Source organism: Acinonyx jubatus, chromosome E1 (genome assembly GCF_027475565.1).
Source record: "Acinonyx jubatus isolate Ajub_Pintada_27869175 chromosome E1, VMU_Ajub_asm_v1.0, whole genome shotgun sequence".
NCBI lineage: Eukaryota > Metazoa > Chordata > Mammalia > Carnivora > Felidae > Acinonyx > Acinonyx jubatus.
The window spans coordinates 8,908,281-8,921,284 of record NC_069397.1 but is presented as its reverse complement, the minus strand read 5'-3'; the positions used below and the strand labels follow the sequence as shown (position 1 = coordinate 8,921,284).

The following is a 13,004-nucleotide window of genomic DNA, read 5'->3' as shown; positions in this document are numbered from 1 at the left end:
TCAAAGTCCTCTACGTGCCATCGTTTCTGAGTGGCCCAGCAAACACTTATTTACCAAACATTAACTAACTCTTTGGCATCTTCCTCTGAATTGCATTTTCTTTTCCCTTTAAGCCCCAGACTCCTCCCTACCCCGTTTTCCTTAGTTCAACAGAATGACTTACACACCTCACTTTGCCTGACTGTCTTTGCAATTTCCAAGTCTGCCTGGATGCCCCGTGTGTACAAAAGCAAATTTGACCTCCTGTTTATCTGCCTCGTGTTACTTTGATTTTTAGTCTGGCTAGAGGGACTTGAAGGGCAGAGGAAATTCTGCGTCGCCGACAGTTGGAGGCTGTCTGTAGGTAAAGGGCAGTTGAAGCTGATTTGGGCTGTTTGTTTTCCAGCCAAAGCAGGAGGCCTTCAGGCATTCGCTGGGCGCTGGGCAAGACAGACCCCATCTGAGTGTGCAACCCTGTCTTCCGAACCAACATGGGTGTCCCTGTGACTTAGAGAAGGCTCGTGCAACACCCTGGGGCAGCCCTTCCTTCCCGAGGAGACCACAAAGAGATAGGAGGCTAGGGGGCTGGGGTAAGGGCTGCTTATAACCATCATGTGCCAAAACTAAGTGCCATGATCGTTCCGGTCCTTAAGCTCTGTTCTACCTTTCAGTGTGTTCTCTTGTTTTGCCAGCAAGAACCAACCACCAAACACAATCCAAGAGGCCATCTTCTGATTTTAGGAGAAAAGGGGGGCTGGGGATCAGTTTGCTGATAATGATCCCAGGCCAGAAAGTCCATGGGGCTCCCATCCCCAGGTGAACCAGGAACATTCTGAGCTGGTTTCCGGAAGAATGATCTATCCTCTGGTTCCGTGGTTCCCAGACGTTGGGATCTTTGGCAGAAAAATGGCAGAGTGAATTTGGAGGGTTGTCTTAGACGTAACTCTTCCAGATACCTCCACCCACGCTGTTATCACCAGAGGTTCATAAAAGATGAGGGGTTTCGTTCCAGAAAAGGGCACAGGACACAAGCTCAATAAAGTGTAATCCCTTACAATCAATCAAATTCAGATTTATGACAATTTCATTATATTATTTGTATTTTCTCAGTCTGATGGACTGATTTTTCTTAATTTCTACAGGCTCATGGACAGATATTATCTACATTTGTGAATCACAGCTCTGTGGGGCTCAGCAGAGATGCAGATGAAAAAAATCTGGTGAGATTTTTGTTTTTTCTTTTAAAAGTTTATTTATTTTGAGAGAGAGAAAGAGCAGGGGAGAGGCAGAGAGAGAGGGAGGGAGAGAGAATCCCAAGGAGGCTACGCACTGTCCGGGCAGAGCCTGACACGGGGCTCGAACTCGTGAGCCATGAGATCATGACCTGAGCTGAAATCAAGAGTCGGACGCTCAACTGACTGAGCCATCCAGGTGCCTCTGGTGAGATTTTTGAAGAGACAAATGGGAAGCTGTTTGCTTAGGAGAAAAGCTTGAGGAGTTTCTTTAGCCAGAAACTGCCATGTAGAGTCCTTGGGTTGAGAAAACTCTTCTTGAACTGTTCCAGATTCCCCAAGGTGATGACCTTAAACCAACAAACTGGAGGGAATCAGTTGGCATTTATTGTTTACATACCTTTTAGGGAGTTTGCCAGTTTGTGGGATTATTTGTCACAAAGTCAGCTGGAGAAGAAAGATTAATAATGACCTGCCTACCTACAAATTGGTTAGAAAATGGCTTGTTAGAATTCGAATCCTCAAAATTCTAGGTAGGGAAACCTCCCTTAATTCTGGAAAGGAATACCAAACCACCACTTGGCTCTCACATTCCTGGAGGCAGGTCTGACTCAGAAAAGGATACCTAGGCGACATCATGTTAGTTTTATAAAGAAAAGAGAGACACTCTACTATATACAAGGGCAAAAGTTTGGGGTGGATGTGAGTGGTGTCCAGTTAACCCTGGACCGAGCCTCGCCACCACAGGACCATCCCTCTGCCTGAATTGATCTCAGTGAATTGCATAGAATCATCTGCTGGTGGAAACCAACCAGCAGCTGTCACAGTGCCCCTCAGGACTTGGAGGTCAGAGCTGAACTGACCAGAGTCAGGGGTGGGAAGAGAATGGCACCCAGAACTTTGGGGTCACTTCTTGCTGCTGGAGGGGTCAAGCAAGACTCTCTCTCAGTGACCATGGAAGGCAGATGGCTTCGGTTAGAGCCCCGGCTCCTCACAAGAGCCTGGAACAGGAAACGGACAAGGGTCAGAAAGAGTCCACCTTCTAGTTAGAAGGGACCTTAGGCAGATCAGAGGAGCCTGTAGGGGCAGGCGAGCCATACAGGGTCCCTCATTCATTCATTCATTCATTCATGCACGCGTTCAGCAGACCTATAGCACAAATGATACGTAGTCATTCACTCATTCACTCAAGTGACAGGTGCTGGATAAACAGTGGGGGGCAGGGTAAAAAGGCCAGTGGTCTGGCAAGACTTTGCTGGGGGCGGGGCATGAAGTTGAGACCCGTGGGTCTGAGTTGTTAAGGGCATGTAAGTTCAGGAGAAAAAAAAAATTCTTTTTATGGAAAATACTAGAGTATGTTTGCAAATTGATGGCAGCTATCCAGTGGAGAGGGCCAGAATAAGGGCGCAGGAAGGAGTGTAACGGAAGGGCAGAGTCCCTGCTAAGGTGAGTGGAAGAGGGGAGAGTCCATTGCACTTGAGGAAGGACTTAGACTTTTATAGACCTAGAGACCGCGCTGCCACTGCAGAGGGAGGGAGGGAGGGAGGGAGGGAGGGAGGGGAGAGGCCACAGGAGCAGTGGCTTCGATTGCACTTTGCACGGAAAGCATGAGCCCAGATCCTCTGCACAAAGGGGAGGTAGGAAGAAGGAAGAGGGTTGAGAAGTGACGGAGGGAAGAGACAGCATACCTAGAAGAACACAGCAGGATGGCTATGCAATGGGGCGGGGGGAGGGGGCGTGGGGCTGGAGGGTAACTAATGATCCATGGATCCATCCATCTTGAATTTACCAGGTGCCTCTCTGTGCAGTTGGGGATTTTACTCCAATGACCCTCACCTTGAAATGCAGGCTCAAGGAAGGTGGAAAGGGGGCCTATTTGGCATTCTGGGGGTTGCCAGGAGGCTGACATGGAGGGTGGAAAGGGGACCGTGCTTGTGCCGAGCCATGGAATCTAAAAGAAGCTGAGAGGAACGTGAAGACATGAGGCAAGGGATGACAAAGAGGACCTGGCGAGGGGCAGTGCGTCATTGGCCTGCTGGACCCGAGGCGCCTTCTTCCGAGGGGCGGGGCGTTGCTTTTTTTTCTTTTTAATGTTGATTTATTTTTGAGCGAGAAATAGCTTGAGCGGGGGAGGGACAGAGAGCGAGTGGGGGACAGAGGATCCAAAGCAGGCCCCGGGCTGACAGCACACAGCCCGATACAGGGCTCAAACTCACGAACCGTGAGATCCCCACCGAGCTGAAATTGGACGCTCAACCAACTGAGCCACCCAGGCGACCCCATGGGGCATTTAAGCGAGGGAGCTTACAGGTATAGTCAGAGCTTAAACTTTCCCATTCCTGATTTTGGAGACAGAGGTTTCTGGTGAATGCAAAACGCGTAGGTGAGGAAGGAAGGGAATTCTAACATGGGCTACACCAGGAATGGACCCTAGGGACCTTATGCCGAGGGACACAAGCTGGACCCAGAAGGAGGAAGACCGTATGAGTCCACTTATGTGGGGGCACCTGGAATCATCAGATCCACAGAGGCAGAACGTCAAAGGCTGGCTGCGGGGGGGCTGGGGTGGGGGCAGAGGGTTGGGGAGTTAGGCTTGAATGGGGACAGGTTCAGTTGGGGAAGAGGGAAGGAGTCTGCAGACAGATGGCGGTGAGGGTGGTACAAAATGCGGATGTACTTAACGTCACCAAAACGGTTAAGGAGGGCACGTTTGATGTCGTGTGACATCACATCCACACACATCCACGTGTGACCATAGAGTGGGCGGCCAACGAAAAGGTCCTCAGCAATGAGGTGGCCACAGAAACTCGCAAGGGTGCAGGCTCTGAGAAGGGCGGCAGGGCAGGGTTGGAGACGGAGGCTGTGGTCCAGGAGCTGCAGGGTTCCATGAACAAGGGGCATGGCGGAGAGGTGGGTAGAGGCCGGTGGCTGAGTGTGGGGGGGGTGGGGCAGTAGACAGGAGGGCTGGGGGGGACAGCCGTCTGCATGTTGTGATTGGGGAGCATGGACGATGCCCACCCGGCCCTGGCTCGTGAAGGGGAGAGAAGGAACACAGCCAGTTGAGAGGTGGCAGGAGACTTTGGGACAAGCCCAATGCAAGTTAGGTCAAGTGGGCAGAGGGAACTGTCTGAGAAAGACTGAGGATATTGGGGTGCCCCCAGGCTGCAGCAGGAGGAGAGGGGTGGTTATGGGGAACGCTTGGTTCAGCAGGGAATTGCGGGTTTCAGAGATCCGCGGGACAGCCCCAATCTTCTGGTACCCAAGTGTTGAGCCAGGGTATTGGAGGCCTAGTGAAACGCACCACCTCCCCAGGAAGAAGGCTCAGAGCTCAGGGCCACCACTGTCATCTGGAAGGTTCTGCTTCAAGGCCGGGAGGTGCAGGGGATTTAGAAGCAGTGGAGAATCCTGTGGTCCCCAGAGGGCTAGACGCAGGCCCCCAGAGGACCTCCACTCTCCCAGTAAGCTCGGACGTGAACTCAGAGGCAACACAGTTCCCCCAGAGAGCCCAACCAGGCCTCTGTTTGCTAGACCTGACGGAGGCTGACATGCTCATTTTATGCATGGGGAGGCTCACGTTTTGTGGGGACAAAATATATTCTCAGGCCAGGCTGGGACTGAAATTCAGATTTCCTGTCCTCCAGGCCGCCATGGACCCTCTGCTACCTTAGGCTCCAGTGGGGAGGCAGAGAAGGGCTGAGTATGCCCACAACTGCCCTTTAGGGTTGGCGGTAGAGAATGGGGCAGGCAGGGAAACTGCGTAAAAGGAGAGAGGGTGGAGGGCGCCTGGGTGGCTCAGTGGGTCGAGCGTCCAACTTCGGCTCAGGTCATGATCTCACGGTTCGTGGGTTCCAGCCCCGAGTCGGGCTCTGTGCTGACAGCTGGGAGCCTGGAGCCTGTTTCGGATTCTGTATCTCCCTCTGTGTCCCTCCTCTGCTCATGCTCTCCGTCTCTGTTTCAAAAGAAAGAAAGAAAGGGAAGGAAGGAAGGAAGGAAGGAAGGAAGGAAGGAAGGAAGGAAGGAAGGAAGGAGAGAGGGTGGGAAGGAGAAGGCAAAGGAAAGAATGGGAGGCTGGGGAGAGGCTAGGTGGGAACCAGGCTGGCTGTCTCAGTGCCCTCTGATCATCCCTGGAGGCTGTGGAACGGGTCAGGCAAGCCACTTTCCCTCCTCCTCCAGATAAAGATCAAAGGCTCTAAGCTTGTGGGTGGACCAGTTCCGCTTCAGTGGAACTGTCTTTCTACAAAAAGGATAGGAAGGAAGGCAGCCTTGTCCGTTAATACTGGAGAAAGTTCTGAGAACAGTGTGAACCCGCAGAAGCCAGTTCCTTTCCCTCCTGGCTGAGGGCGTCTAAAAACCAACCATGCAGTTAAATACAGGGAAACCTCTTCTTGGGGGGCGGGGGGGGGCTCTTCAACAGTGGATGACAGTATTCAGGACAGGGACACTTTGGAAACTTTATATTGCTAGAAAGGGCTGCTTGTAGGCAATCATGATGTGAATATTCGATGCATGCGGAAAATATAACAGGGCTGCAGCTGAGAAGGATTTTTACAGTCTCCGTTCTGTCTAACTCTGAGCAGCCTCTGGATTTCTCGAATGTTTGGGATGGCTGCCCATCTGACAGATACGAAGAATAATGTGTATCCCCACCCAGTGGCGATGCCTGGGAGCGCCTTTCTTTTAAGGAGTTGGATGCTTCCTGGCTCATCCTCTGGCCATGGGTTATGGGCTGAATTGTGTCTTTCTCTCCCAAATTTATATGTTGCATTCCTGACTCCCAGTACCTCATAAGATGATGACTGTATCTGGAGACAGGGTCTTTAAAGTGGTAACGAAGCGGTGTCTGGGTGGCTCAGTTGCTTGAGTGTCTGACTTCAGCTCAGGTCATGATTTCCTGGTTTGTGAGTTCGAGCCCTGCATCGGGCTCTCTGCTGTCAGTGTGGAGGCCGCTTCAGATCCTCTGTCCCCCTCTCTGTCTCTGCCTCTCCCCTGCTCACACATGCTCATGCTCTCTCTCTCTCTCTCTCTCTCTCAAAAATAAACACATTAAAAAAAAAATCAAGTGGTAATGAAGAGTCGGTCACTAGGGTGGGCCCTAATTCAATATGACTGGTGTCCTTATAAGAAGAGGAGATTAGGACACAGAGACCCACCCAGAGGGATGGCCATATGAAAACATGGGGAGAAGACGGCCATCTGTAAGCCAAGGAGAGAGACCTCAGAAGAGACCAACCCAGCTGACACCTTGATCTTCGACTTTAGCCAAAAAAACCATGAAACAATTCATTTCTGTTGTTTATATCAAACCAGTCTATGGTATATGGTACCCTGTAATGGTAGTGTGGGGAAACTCACACGCGTGTCCAGCAACACTTTATTGAGTGGGCAAAGGGGCTGTTTCTTGGGACATACCTCTTTCTAGGAACCATGGGGTGGGAGGCATGGCCTGGGAGAGCTGTCTGAATGGAGCTTTATGTTGAAGGAGACACATTCTTCCCTGACTCTCTGATTCCCTCTGAACACACTTTTGCGAGAAGGTGATGTGGCCAAGGTCAGGGTCAGAGGCGTATATCCTCCTTTTCCTAGATGCCTCATGTCTGGTTCTATGAGATGGGAAGGGCCTGCCATATCGTTGACGTCCTTGTAAGGACTTCTAAAAATGTAGTTTAGATCCCTTTAAAAAATGCCAACAGGGGTGCCTGGGCGGCTCAGTCGGTTAGGCATCTGACTCTTGACTTCAGCTCAGGTCACAATGTCATGGGTCACGAGATCAAGCCCCACATGGGGCTCTCCGCTGATAGCCCAGAACCGGCTTGGGTTTCTCTCTCTCCCTCCCTGCCCCTAGCCCGCTTGCCCATGTGCTCTCTCAAAATAAATAAATAAACTAAAAAACAAAACAAAACAAAATGCAAACAAAAAATCAAGCCACGTAAAGCGACGCAGGCTTTTTACGGCAGAGCTCAGGAATCTCTAATTCTTTCCGGAGCAGCCACAGACACACGTGGTCTTCGGCTGAGCCCATGGGGTTCCAATGATTCACGCAAGAATAGAAGTTTTGGGGCTGGACCCGAGGAGGGGCCGGAGCCCATGGGGAGATGTTCTGAGTGGCCACGGGCAGCCCGAATAACCTAGCCGCCTCGCCTCGTCATCATGGCCCTGGCTGCCGGCCAAGCCCTGGGCAGAGTAATGACTAACTGGGCTTCCTCCGGGAGGGCGGAAACAGTTCAACTCCTGTGACAGCTGCAGTCAGTTAGGCGTGGTTTTCTCGTCTGACTCGGGCTGTGCAGATCCCGGCCCGAGGGGCAGAGGAAGGACAGCCTCGCCGCCAGAGTCTTCCAGATGGCCGAGCTGGACCTCATGGCTCCAGGGCCACTGCCCGGGATCAGCGCTCACCCTCTGGCCACTGTCAGCCCAGACTCTGGGTCGGCCAGCCCGGCCGAAGAGGACACGGGCTCCCTGGGGAGCCCCCAGGGGGAGCCAGAGGCACAGGACGGCGGCTCTGAAGGGCAGGGGGCTCCAGATAGCGCCGCTGCTGGGGAGGAAGAGGAGGAGGAGGAGGTCCTATGTGACTTCTGTCTCGGCACCTGCAGGGTGAAGGCGGTCAAGTCCTGTCTGACCTGCATGGTGAACTATTGTGAGGAGCACCTGCGGCCTCACCAGGAGAACAGCAAACTGCACAGCCACCAGCTGACCGAGCCCGTGAAGGACCGGGACCTGCGCACCTGCCCTGCCCACCGCAGCCCCCTGGTCGCCTTCTGCCGCCCCGATGGGCAGTGCGTCTGCCAGGAGTGCGGCCAGGACGAGCACAGGGGCCACGCCTTGGTCTCCTTGGATGCCGCCCGCAGGGACAAGGAGGCGAGTGCTGGGGTCCATCCAGGAGAGGGAGGTGGGGAGATGGCGTCCCGGGGAGAGGCTGGACCCCCCCACCCCCACCCCGCATTGCAGCTCCTGGGGCTGCCGACTTCACTATGGCTGTCGGTCCAGCGTAAATACCTATTGCACTTGCCTTTGGGCACTTGGAACAGGTCACTCTGGTCCTGTCTCCCTCCCGCCGTCCCCATGCTGGGTGTGTGTGTGCGTGTGTGCGTGTGTGCGTGTGCGTGTGTGCGTGTGCGTGTGTGTGTCCACGCTTGCTAGCTTGCTGCCATTTCTCAGCTTTCTGCAGTGGATCTGCGTTTGGGTGCAGTGTGCTGGCGTTGGAGAGCTTTGGGCAGTGACGTCTTCTGGCTGGATCTGTGTGGCAAGTAATGAAATGCACACCTTGGCAGAAGTTCAAGAGAGAAAAAAAAAAGTCAAACCTTTCGCCTGATTTCTCTTTTCCCCTTTACCCCACCCGGGAGACCAGTAGAAAGTGCCCCTCTAGAGACCCCCGGTGTGAAGTCTGATCTGAGAGCTTAAAAAAATGCCAAGGTAGCATAGAATTGGATACTTACCTTCAGGTCCGATGTCAAGGACGGCTTAACTGAGGGAAAATGGAAGTTCCTCATCAGATAGGGGCGCCAGGAGAGGCTGAGAGACACCACGCACAGATCCTGTAATTTTATTCCCATCAGATAGAGAGACTGTTTCTAGAACAACTGGCTTTTCTTTGCCCTAAAGCTGATAGCCTGGAGAAGTTCTTGAGAATGGGTTTAGTTACTTGTATTCTTTGTTTCTCATACTTTGACTCTCCATGAGCGCTTTTTTATTTTTTTTCCTTCAGTAGGGAAGTGCAGTTGACTTTTCTCCCACATTCCTTATGTTCATACTGCTGACAGCTCCCTGTTGACACTACACAGGGCGGGAGACCCACCACAACTCCTCCTCAGTCCAATGTTCCTGGGCAGCAAAGGGAAGGGCTTTCTGGGAAGAACGCTTTACTTGCCAGAGTCCCTCCTCCGTGTCCTTTCTCAGGCACAGATTTTCTCCAGGGTTAGTGGGAACTGTTCTGGAAAGCTCTGTAGCCCAGGGGTCAATGAGTCACCATCTCCAGCTCAGGAAGGCACTTGCCAAGTGCCTCCAGTGTTTCCAGGGTTAGAGAATGTCAAGTCAGGAAAGCAGGTCACTGCCACTCATGACCAGGATGAATGAGGCTCTTTCGTAATCCTGGAGAGGCTCTCTATCAACAGGTCAAAGGAAAAAGCTCTACATAGTTGAGCCAAGTGGGCTTCAGTAAGTATTGCCGTGTGCTAAATACTCTGTAGATTTTCTCCTCCAATCCTCAGATCACTCTATGGGGTGTCATTTCTTTTTATCGCCTCCACGTTTTCCCAAACTCATACAGGCAACTGAGTCATGGGATGAGGCGTGGAAGCTTTTGGGAAGCCACCCTACTCGGGGAACATGAGTGAAGGACCCTAACCAAGATCACAATATTGTAACTTTCTGTTTGGTACCGAAATCCTGCCACACATATAGTAGAGATATTAGTACAAAGTGCCCTGCTGTTCTTTGTGGGTATAAATGTCTGGATATTGTTATATTTACCTGGAAAAAGTGATGGGTGTACATGTTGAAAACCAGTCTCCACCAAAGGTTGCAATAGACCATATCAGGAAAAGGTCTCCCTCCCATCCTGGATCCCCTCGCTTCCTTCCTCAGTTAAACACTACTATCTCGCCTTTCTTCTGTTTCCTTTCAGAAATACTCTGTGTCTGTATTGACAAGGGATACAATATGGATATTAAAAAAAAATTTTTTTTAAAGTTTATTGAGAGAGGTAGAGATAGATAGAGAGACTGAGAGTGGGAGAGGCAGAGAGAGAGAGAGAGAGAGAATTCTAGGCAGCCTCCATACCATGTGTGGGGTTGGAACTCATGAACTGTGAGATCATGACCTGAGCCTAAAGCAAGAGTTGGACACTTAACCAACTGAGCCACCCAGGTGCCCCGCAATCTGGCTTTTAAACAATGAAAACTGGTGCACCACAGGGAGGGTAATTGTAGTTCTGAGCAGGGAACAGTTGCGTAAAGCGTGTTTGGAACCCTGGATTCAGACATCCTAGGGGAGAGCTGTGTAAGGTGAAATAAAAACTTGGTAGAGGAGCTCTAGAGTCATTTTTTTGGTGCCGAAAAGCCGTCACGGTTACAGGTACAATGCAACAGCCCCACCCCCCAGACTTGTGGTAAAGGCCCCAGTTGAAAACCTCCGCCTTGCCGGTCTGCACGACAGAGCTCTTGTCCTTTCCATCCTGTGCCCTTGTTTTCAGCTCAGAGAGCAAGCCTACGTCCTAAGTGCAGCCAGACTCTTGTTGGCTCTACCAAATCTTAGGAGCCAGAAGCTTTCTCGAAAGGAGCCCAAGAGACCAGCCCAGAAGACCCAGTGGCTTGATGAGGCTGTAACCGCCACCGGGACTATTTTGAAAGTTGTACTAGACATCATTAAGGTTCCAGAAGCTTGGTATGCCCTTCAGCTAGCGCCAGCCTGATGGAGTCCTTTGCAGCGAAGGTCACTTTGGGTAGTGCTGAGGGCTAATTACTGAAGCAGGCACATTGTTTCAGGAAAGTGCAAACGGCAGGGTCAGCCACGAGGACACAAAAGCAGCTGAGATCCTGCATCAGAGTGACAGAGCCACCGATTTCTCCGTTAACCAAGGGAGCCCCTGCTGAGGCTCCTCGGTCTCCGGCTACGCCAGTGGGGGCAAAACCTCAGGATTCGGGGAGCTGGGTGTTCTTTGTTATATGTTCCGTCCTGCTGGGCTTCCAGAGCCCGGCTCTTCCTGATGGGGACCCCTCGACACTTCTCTCCGCCCCGGGCCGGCTTCCTGAGGCCTCTCAGTGCAGTTGGCCTTATGCACCGGCTGCTGATTTCCCGTACCTTCTCTGAATCACGGGCATGCTGCTATGAGAACGAAACTGGGTGCGTGCGTGCGTGCATGCGTGCGTTCATGCGTGTGTGCATGCCTGGTGAATGCTTCCTGACCCAGGAAGTGCACGTGCTTCTTTCCTGTTCTCCCTCAAGCTTATCAAACCATCATTGATTGCTTCCTATGGGCTAAGTGTGAGACCACACTGTCTGTCCTCGGGGAGCTTGGACTCTAACGAGGAAGCCAAGGAATGTTCCGCGGCTCCCTGGAGTGCCAGAGGGCTGAGGCAGCAGAACAGCTACATGTTCCAAGGACGGAGTTGTCACCAGGAATGAGGCCAGGGCAGGGTTCTCAGAGAGGGGGACGTCTGTCTTGGATCATGCGTCCACTAGTGACAGGCCATTACATTCAGCCTCAGCATTGGTTCCAGAAAGTTCAGGACTGGACGTGGCCCACGGACAGTCTCCAGGTAGAGCAGGAGCCAAGTTTCTGTGAGCCACACGAACCAGCATTGTCCTCGGCCCATTCTCCGGTAGCCAAAAGGCAGATGATTGGAGGCCACTCAGGAAAAGAATTTCTTCTGGAAGTTCTGAGAAATGTTTTGGACTCAGTATTATTACATAACTTGTTTTTCCTTAGACATTCTACCAGGGTGTATATCTCAGGGAGGATGTTCTGTTTGGCTGGACTGGCGTGTAGTAGGTTCTGACCAATCCACTGAGGAGTGAAGTCAGCCCGGGTAGAACTCTTGTGCTACCAAGTGCAAACTCTCCAGAACGACCAACCAACGTTGTGTGGATGGAAATACAAAGGAACAGACACCACCTGGAATTTTCTTCTCCCTTCACCTTCCCTCCGCTATTCCTACCTGCACCTCTGACCTGAAGCCTGACCCCTGAGCTCTGGGTGCTACCTTCCACAAGAACAATTCTGTTAACCTATTCTTGTGGCCCTGAACCAGAGGAGAAGCTAAATGATCTGACAGGGAGGGACGCCGGGGTGACTCAGTCAGTTAAGCATCCAACTTCAGCTCAGGTCATGATCTCACAGTTCGTGAGTTCGAGCCCCACATCAGGGTCTGTGCTGACAGCTCGGAGCCTGGAGCCTTCTTCGGATTCTGTGTCTCCCTCTCTCTCTGCCCCTCCCCTGCTCGCGCTCCGTCTCTGTCTCTGTCTCTGTCTCTCTCTCTCTCTCTCTCTCTCAAAAAGAAAATAAAAACAAAATAAAAAAAAATGCACTGACATGGAGAGATCACATAACCAGCAATGGCGGGTCTCAACACTCCAAATACTGTGCCTCTTGTACATGTCATTACCTTGCTGATGTAGACAGTGCCGTCCCGTCTAGGACTGTCTTCAGTCATTGACGCCACTGTCTGGCTTTTGTGCGGGGTCCACCCTGCCCCCCCCCCCCGGAAGTGTGTACAGATGACATCTTGGGAAACCCTAAAGCCAGAGCCTGGGGCACCCTGTCATTTTCTAGGAACAGGATTAACTGGAGATACAGGTCTCCCCAAGCGGCCCCACCTTTTGTGGTAATCCCAGCGCCTTCCCCTGGGGTGACTCACTCAGAGAGGTCCCCACTTAGGTAGTCAGGAGTCCTTTTCTCCTTTTATGGCAGTCTGCAGGCAACGGAGAAGGCCCGTTCCCCGGCTCCTCTCTGGGAGCATCCCTGTGTTCCACATCAGGTTGGGGCTGCCCGTGTTGTCCGCTGCCAGGCTGTGTTTCCGCTCTGTCTCCTACCACCTTTAAACAAGCACGTCACGTTTCTCCCCTTCCCTGGGACAGGTCACTGTATAAGCCTTTTATTTATTTACTTCTTTTAATGTTTATTTGTTTTTGAGAGAGACAGCGCACAAGTAGGGGAGGGGCAGAGAGAGAGAGAGAGAGAATCTATAGCAGGCTCCAGGCTCTGAGCTGTCAGCACAGAGCTGGACGCGGGGCTCGAACCCGTGAACCGTGAGATCATGACCTGAGCCGAAGTCAGACGCTTAACCGACTGAACCACCCAGG

General features: G+C 52.1%; 1 protein-coding gene across 4 annotated transcripts in view; it reads left to right on the top strand.

Moving 5' to 3' along the window:
- The window catches only part of TRIM16 (tripartite motif containing 16), a 43,724-nt gene that overhangs the window by 11,453 nt on the left and 19,267 nt on the right, over positions 1-13,004 (top strand). For 2 of the 4 annotated variants that reach the window (XM_027047235.2, XM_053212398.1), the window contains 2 exons: positions 1,122-1,199; positions 7,799-8,063. In XM_027047235.2, the coding sequence (XP_026903036.1) occupies positions 1,180-1,199; positions 7,799-8,063 (285 nt within the window). In that variant the 5' untranslated portion in view covers positions 1,122-1,179. Of the gene's footprint in view, positions 1-1,121; positions 1,200-7,296; positions 8,064-13,004 lie in introns of those variants that run through there. The other 2 variants (XM_027047236.2, XM_015081162.3) reach the window with 2 other exon arrangements.